Source organism: Carcharodon carcharias, chromosome 2, assembly GCF_017639515.1.
Source record: "Carcharodon carcharias isolate sCarCar2 chromosome 2, sCarCar2.pri, whole genome shotgun sequence".
NCBI lineage: Eukaryota > Metazoa > Chordata > Chondrichthyes > Lamniformes > Lamnidae > Carcharodon > Carcharodon carcharias.
In genome coordinates, this window is record NC_054468.1 from 236,750,592 (window position 1) to 236,759,207 (window position 8,616).

At 44.1% G+C, this 8,616-nt stretch overlaps 1 protein-coding gene across 1 annotated transcript; it reads left to right on the forward strand.

Moving 5' to 3' along the window:
- The first annotated feature begins 5,229 nt into the window (after positions 1-5,229).
- LOC121289008 (interleukin-17F-like) lies at positions 5,230-6,083 on the forward strand. Its single transcript, XM_041207882.1, has 2 exons — positions 5,230-5,432; positions 5,846-6,083. Exons 1-2 carry the CDS (start codon positions 5,230-5,232, stop codon positions 6,081-6,083), a joined length of 441 nt encoding a protein of 146 aa, XP_041063816.1.
- Positions 6,084-8,616: the final 2,533 nt, after the last annotated feature.

Consider the following 8,616-nt stretch of genomic DNA (forward strand, 5'->3'; position numbering starts at 1 on the left):
TTGTCACATTTTATATTTTTTCTTTCATTTTGATAAAATCCTTAACTTCCTTGGTTAACCATGATTGTTTTGTCCCCTTCCTACAATCCTTCTTCCTCACTGAATCATGAACTATTTTCCTAAGCGTCTGCCAATGTTCATCAAGCATTTTTTCTGCTAAACTCCCTTCCCAGTCCACTGCAACCAACTCTGACCATGTCTGTGTGTTTACTCTGTGTGCTTTTCAGAGAGCTTGCAACACATGAAACACATCCTCCCTCTTTGATCTAACATCACTGTGACATCCTGGCTGCTTGGCAGATCACTTTGAAGCTACACTTTCATTCTAAGAAGGTTATTGTGAGTTGATCGCAAGAGATCAATCAGGAGCTTCTTTGTGCTAATTCTGTGCAAGTGCTCAGCGGGGCAGCTAGTTACAAAGCTAATATAACTGACAAAGTGTAAGTGAAAGATATCTTGCAAGTCAGATATTTTACCAAATGCTAATCCAGAAATCAAAGCTGCTTATCAGTAATTCACAAACCTGTGAAAGCAAGCTTTATCATTTACCCTCTCAAACTTTGCAGAACTTTGTCCAGTTCTTTCAGACCCTCCCCTAAACTACTCGATTCCGCTGAACACAACCTTAGTTTTACAAGGCTCTCATCTCTGATATTATTCTTGTTTTTATATTCAAACTACAAAGGGGCATTGATAAGACGGTGAAATAGGCAAAAAATGGGACATAAAATTCAATACCAATTATTGTTGGGTGAGAGCGCCAACTGTGAACCCGGAGACAGCACACCAGTTCAGGCGAGTTGGGGAAGGGGCTTTGAGGCAAGATTAGGAAACTCAGACACCATCATCTTCTCAAGGGAAATTAGGGGTGGGAAACAAATGCTGGTCTTGCATCTATGAAAGAATAAAAGAAAAGTCATTAGTAAAGTCTGGGGCTAAGGCAATTAGGTGAGGGGAGTACTGACTGGAAATGGCTGACGGTTTCAATCTGGAACCTAAAGGAAATCTCTCACTCCTCCCAGCTCCACAGGTCAGCAAAAACTATGTAAACATTTCAGAAGGAAGCCTATTGGATCCAGTGCCCGTGGCTGTTGGGGTTAAAGGATCCAAGTGGCACACTTATTTCAGAGTGACTGAGTTGGTACAGAGACAGAGGGTATCAGGAGATGGTTGTTTGAATAAACACATGCTGTTTATTTACAAACTAAACTCAGCAGATACACTTGTGTGCTCACAGCTCAAAATCTTCAGTGTCTAACTCAAGGCTCTCTCACAGAGGTTGCCCCCGCTACTCTGCTATTGGGTATTAAGATCATGTGATCTTACATTACAACACTTGTCTTAAAAGGTATAATACATATCAGATTGCTACATCTCTCCACCTTTACTGAAAATACATTTTACAATTTTTTTTCCAATATATCAAGTTATTTACACATCAATTATATCGTGTCAGTCCTTCTGGAGGTTTCCTTATGCTTGTCGAACATCTCAGGTCAACAGCTTCTGAAGTTGATTTGGAACCTTCTTTACTGGAGTTGTCTGAGCATCTGGTTCCTCAGTAGGTGCCTGGAAATCTGTTACTTCGACTCTTTCAGGTACATTCAGCCCTTCAGACACATTTGTACTCGGCTGAGTTCTTTCAACAGGAGATGCCAATTCAGCCTCGAACACTTGTGGAATCATCTCTGGGTATTTGGCTTCTCCTCCTCTTATGCGATCTGCATACCTCCTAATCACTCGATCTTTGACTTTCACACGGTAGGAGGGAGGTCCAGTTATTGCACTTATCTCACCGAACAACCATGCTGGTCCTTCTCTAAAATTTTTCACAAATGCTTTCTCTCCTACATTAAATGTTCTGTCCTGACTGTGACAATCACGTCCCATTTTCTGACTTTGCTGCCTTCTTTCTGCCTTCCCCCCAAAGTTTGGCTTGACTGAGCTCAGTCAACACCTCTTTGTCCTTTTGTCTATATCTTTTGGTTATCTCCACCTATCACTGGCCCTCTATCCAGCTCTACCCCCCCAACCACCAAACCAGCTTATATTTCACCTCTCTTCTATTTTTACTTAGTTCTGTTGAAGGGTCATTCGGACTCGAAATGTTAACTGTGTCCCTCTCCGTAGATGCTGCCGGACCTGCTGAGTTTTTCCAGGTATTTTTGTTTTTGTTTTGGATAGGCTGGGGTTGTTTTGCTTAGAACAGAGGAGGCTAAGGGGTAACCTCATTGATTATGAGGGGCCAAGATAGGGTAGACAGGAAAGACTTATTTCCCCTAGCTGAGGGGTCAATTACCAGGGGGAATTGATTTAAGGCGATTGGTAGAAGGATTAGAGGGGACATGAGGAAAAGCTTTTTCACCCAGAGGGTGGTGGTCTTCTGGAATTTACAGCCTAAGTTGGTGGTTGAGGCTGAAACACTCAACTCATTTAACAGGTAACTGGATCTGCACCTGAAGTGCTGTAACCTGCAAGGCTACAGACTGGGGCTGGAAAGTGGAATTGAACTGAGCGGCTAGTCGGTCTTATTCCCTTTTTTGGCTGGCGCAGATATGATGGGCTGAATGGCCTCTCTCTGTGCTGTAACTTTTCTATGGTTCTAAAACACCGCACCTCCCACAGTCAATTCTCCCTCAGAACTGCCCTGAAGTTTCAGCCTAGATTTTGTTCTCAAGTCTGTGGAGTGGGGCTTGAAGACAAAAACTTCTGACTCAGAGGCAAGAACGACACCACTGAGCCATGCTGATACCTGTCATAATATTCCATGGTTCACAACAGCCAGGGTCACTGGATCGCAATTGGGTTTAGAAAGGTTGTTAAGTTTGCCTCTACTGCCTAGTGAAATCTCACTAAATCAGCTAAAACCAGGGTCAAATCTGGGACATTACTGGTCTGTGTGGTCAGAGCGTGTCGATGCACAAATGATTCCTATTACTCAGTGTGAGGCTACATACAGCCAAACAGCACTACCTTCCCTGAAACAGGACAGACATCTTACCTTCAGAAGTGAGTTGTAGAGTGCTAATGAATCAGTTTCTGGTACCAGCCCATCTAGGCTGCGGCACAGATCCTGCCTTTGTAAAGTAGGTTAGATGTGGTTTCCAGATTATTTGTGCTCAAAATCATTAGAAAGAAGAAGGAAAGTCCATAGGTTTGGAGAGCCTGCAGGTATCAACACCCGCCCCACCCCCCACACCCCCCTTCCCCCTGACTCAGTCTTTCAGTGATATCATTTTCCACGTGAAGAGGTAGGAAACCCCTGAGCTAATGCCAGTAAACTGCGGCAAACCACACGGGACGCTGTCCTCTATAAAAGAAGATGCTGCAAGGAGACAGACAGTCAGATTCAAGAGAGATCACACAACAGGCACCATCCAATTCAGGTTAGAGCGACTCTGCAAGATAACTCAGAAGGAAGCAAGCAAGAAACTGCAAGATGCTTCGTAAATTCACACCAAGATCCCCAATGGTGAGTAAATGGATAATTAAAACAAGAAATGTAAATAGCCAATGGGAACGTACAGCTGCTTGAGACAGAAAGGCATGAGAATGGTTTGGGGATCACCCTTCATCTGGATAATTCCAATGAAGAACAGCAACCGGAACATTATCTTTCCCTTTGCTGTACAACTGGCTGTATTTTAACAGAATTGGCTTTCAATTGACAGGTAGTGAAATGTTAGAATTATCAACCTGCAGGCTGAGGGGCGACATGTGGTTGTGGAGTGGTGGCATCATTGTAACAACAGCGTCTGCCATGGCACTCTTAACCAAGACTGTGCTCCTAGTTAAAATTGCTGTGGTTCTCTTGAATGAGCAACAATTGAAGGGGCTGATGAAAGAAACTAACAATAATAATGATTTTTGATTGTATGTCAGCTGTGGAAAGAGGTTAAATGGGTGACTAGAGCCAATGACAGAGTGTACATGGCATGTGAGGGGAGATTAAATACCAAGTACAACAAAGTGCCATAAACAGAAAACAGGCAAACGGCCAAATAATCTGTTCTTAGCGTTGCTCATTGAGGGTTAAATATTGGCCAGGACCCCTGCTCTTCTTGTGGCCATGTGATCTCTCACATCCATCTGACAGGGCAGTCAGGGCCACAGCTTAATCCCTGGGTCAAAAGACAGCACCTCAGACAGTGCAGCACTCAATCAGTGATGTCAGCCTGGATGATGTGCTTATTTGCTGGTCAATGATTATATGCTGAGTATATGCCAGAGAAAATGAGGACTGTCTGGTACAAGATATCCCTGCAACTGGAGGAGGTGTGTGTATGGGTGATTATTATAGTGTGTTTGTCAGATTTAATTCACCCCTGGTTTGTGGCTATGGATGGCAGAAATGCCCAAACATCAAACAAGTTTTTTCAGTGAAGGTTCTGTGCCTTTTTTTTCAAATAGACGAAATGATTTTATTGATGATTAGATCTCTCAGCACCCACTCTGCATGTTTCATCTATAAGGTTAAACAGCAGGGCTTTGAAATAAATTGTGACTTGTCAATGTGGCAACACACCCCCAATGAACACAGACTTCCTGCTCTCTTGTTCTTGAACGTTGCCACACAAAAGTATGAATATCATCCCAATAGCTGCACTGCCCTGTGTGGAAGGGATTGCAAAAATGTAGCTCAGCAACTACATATTCTTCAGTGAGAGAGGGGAAGGAACTAACTGGGATGAAATACAGCAACACAGTTAAAAGTTGGACCCAAAGGACGGAGGTCTGGATATAAATACAGCTGCTGATTGCAACAGTGAAAAGATATTTTCAATACAATGATAGTTACTTCCAAAAGGGCATTATATAAATACATGAAAAGAAAAACGATTCCAGTGCTATGGAGAGGAAGAGTAGGGGACAAAGAGCTGGCACAGGCGTGATGGGCCAAATAGCCTCCTACTGTGCACTATTATTTTATGATTGATGATGAAGGAAATAAGGGATGAGATAAAATCTGTAAAAGATGAAAACTGAGCCAGTACTGAAGATGAGCACAAAATAATGAAAACTCTGAAGGATTGCTTGCTACAAGTATTCACAAGGGAACACATGAGCAACATGTCCTCTCCTGAGAGATCCCAAACTGAGATAGAAGCTCTAGACAGGCTAAGTGTGTTGAGGATGAATTAATTGCCAATGGTTGATGATTTTGATCCCAGTGACTTTCTTTAACAATGGACTGGTCTCCACCAGGTCTCTGCTGTGCTGCTCATGGTAATGCTCACCATCCTGATGGAGGTCACCTCTGCGGCAAAAGGGAGGAACAGAAAATTGAACACGGGACATCCACGTTTGAGGAGGGCCACAAAGTACATGCTGGACTTGGAAAACATAAAGCACGTGTTTCACCCTCCATTATACAACTGGGGCTCCTCGAGCGCTAGCTTCAGAAATCGCTCCCTGTCTCCCTGGAACTACAAGTAAGTTCAGCCTGTTTCACATCTCACCTCTATTTTGTTATCAAAATGCCAACCCCCTTATCAAAGCTGATAATTCTCCCACACCCAGTACAGCATAATGATAACGGTCCCTAACTCTCCACTCACACCACTGGCTCTTTCCATCTCACTTGTCCATCATGCTATGGCACTGATTGCCAACCATTTGTTTTCGTGGTCTTTGATATTTGGGGTTTCTGATCTCATTCTCTGTCAGGATAGGAAGCTGATCAGTAGCATTTTTCCATTCAGGATTAAACGATCAAGGTGCCAAATTAAGCCATGTAACTTACAGTTCCCTCTAAAGGACTCTCATCAACAAATGAAGCAGGGAATCTGCCACTGAACCCATGGGGATGTTTTATTTATTTTCCCTTTCTCTTCTCCTGTTTCAGAGAGGACGTTGACTCTGATCGCTGCCCTTCCACCATCTTTAAAGCAGAATGCGTGAGCACACATTGCCTGAACAGCAGAGGGTTCGAAGATCCAGGTCTCAACACCCACCTCGTCCATCAGGAGATGATTGTGCTGAAAAGGAAAAAGGGCCCTGATCACAAGATCATCTACCGTGCGGAGAAGATGATGGTCCCTGTTGCTTGTGTCTGTGTCCGCCCAGAGGTCATCACTGCCTAAAGGGGTCAGCATAGCCCCAACAAAGGGTAAAGCTATTTTAAGCAAAACCCATCCTAATCAGCCTTTATTATTCTAAACTACCAGTTCATAGTGAGAAAGGAAACCATTAAAATCAAGACTGTCAGAAAGTCATTAGTATTATTTTGAGGCACTAGTTCATTCACACTCACCCGGGATAACAGGAGGCACCTTTATTTTAGGAAATAAACAGCATTGCGACCCAGCCTCTTAGAAGAATCACCCTCAGCCAGAGGAGTAAATATTCCATTAACTCGAGTTGTTGGGATTCTGGTGCCTTCTAAAGAGCTGGGACATCCCAAGTCTTCATTCCCCATGCGATTAGGAAACTCCCTGAAAATCCCATGTCCTTTTGGGTTAAAAAAAAAACAAGTGCTTTTAAATCCTCGGTGTTTTAAGTTTTCATTGGAGGGAACAAGATGCAATTAAAAGCTTCCCTTCCTCCCCCGTGCGTAAATGATTGTGATAGATGCTCGTTGTGGGGAATAACTTCCCTCGGCCATTAGGCAGATGCAGCTTCGCTGCCTTTCTGTGATCCCAGCGTGAAAGAGTCTGATTAAGGCTGGAGTCCTGACCCAGTGTTCAGATTCCGTTACTGGTAGCAATGCTCCTGCCCCTCTCCCTCTGAAGACAATGCCCCTATCTATGGAATGGATCGTCTCCTGCCCAACACCTTTCAATCCTGTATTCTGTGTTAAGCCAGATCCCAATTTCAGTTAGACAAAGTAAAGTTGTGTGTTTGCAATATTTGGGATCTTGCCGTTTGTAGTCTGCAGCAAGTACCAGATCTCCCCTCGGCAAACGGCCTATGTGCACTGATTCCAGACACTGTATGTCGTTCCCTGGGCGTGTTGACCTTTCAGGGTGAGGCATGAGCCTCGTGTGTCCTTCCCAGACATCACTTGGAGCTGCCACCACCTCCTGTCCACGTTGCAGAATTATTACATAACATTCAATGAATGAAATCCAACAAGGGGACGTGACTTTGAACATGTGACAGCCACAGGCCCCAGTCGTTGCAAACCCTGTCAACATCTACTCCAAAATGAAGTGGCTACCCAGGGAACAGGACAGAGAAGTGAGCTTGATGTGAGTGGGCGTTTGGTTGGACACAGGGACGGTGATACACAAGGAATCAACTCTGAGTGTAGCAGATTATTGAAGTACTGACTATGTCAGAGGCAAGATGGAACTTGCTGATACCTTGCTTGTGTGTTAGCTTGTGCTGAAATTTTTGCTTCAATTGAGCTATTTGTGGCTTTGCCATTTTGTTGAACTTCAGGGGGTGTTTAGACCATTCTGTGTGGTCACACACAACAGCAGTACAGTTTCCACACAGAATGGCCCAATTTAGGAATTGTTTCCTCTGCCATTTCTCGCATGATTCTTTCCCTTTCTAGTAGGACCAGGAAACATGATGACGCAGGGGTCACTGACTGCTCTGGGAGCAGTGACAGAGATTACAATCCACCCAATGTCAGTTTGCCAGCGAACATTAAACTGCAATATTAGATGCATTGCTTTAATAGCTGTTCAGTGTGAATGACAACTCTTTCCCAGACTGGAGGGGCAGAATAATCTCCTGATACTGACCCCAGCATACCTCAATCAATGTAACAACGGGTGTCAGGGCTTGGTAAAGAGGGGGAGGGGATTCTGTACCTAGCTCTCAAATTGCAGTGCTAATTAATGCCTGTACGCAAGTGAGTCAGAATAAATAGAATGGCCAACTGCAGTCTGCATTGGTTGCCGCGGTGTTGGCACTGGATGAAGTTGGACGTAGCCATGATCGTATTGAATGGTGGAGCAGGCTCGAGGGGCCGAATGGCCTCCTCTTGATCCTAGTGTCTATGCAATTTGTGGGCTCGCTAACTGGTTGCAAGCCAGTGCCTGTCAACATTGAGCACATCACATCTACAGTGTGGCCAGCTGGCACTCACTGTGCAATGAGAACACTGACCAAGTATCAGCCACATTACACCCACTAAGACCAGCTGAAGTCTATTAGGCCGGGGCAGGAGCCGGGGCAAGAGCCGGAGACGGAACCAGCCCTCTCGGTTGTGGCAATCCTGAAAGTAATGGGCAGTTGTGGAAAACTGGGACAAAGCACCTTAGACCTTAGCAAATAAATCAAAGCCGGGTTGCATATTCAAACTGAAATGTGAGAATGTAATAATTGTGTTAATTTATTAAGTTATTTTTATATATTTATATAACGATAAAATATATCTGACTAAAGTGCCTCATCTGTACATTTTGGTTTTAAATAAAGATTCATGCGTCAATCAATCACTGATACTGGCTTGAGTATTTGAACAGGTTTCACGGCCAAGATAAAGAAATTAATCCAAACTGGCACACACACTTTGTCACAAACTAAACATAAAACTAGAACATTTTCGAACTGGTCTCTCCAGGTAATAATCCAACCAACAGCCAACAATCCCAGGACAGCTCAGGATCCTGCCAGCCAGTGATCCTGAGGCAGTGGTGAGCTGCCTTCTTGAGCCGCTGC

Coding starts and splice junctions, on each gene's coding strand:
- LOC121289008 (XM_041207882.1), top strand. CDS start 5,230: ATGCTCACCATCCTGATGGAGGTCACCTCTGCGGCAAAAGGGAGGAAC. Junction 5,433..5,845: donor CTGTCTCCCTGGAACTACAA/GTAAGTTCAGCC, acceptor CTCCTGTTTCAG/AGAGGACGTTGACTCTGATC.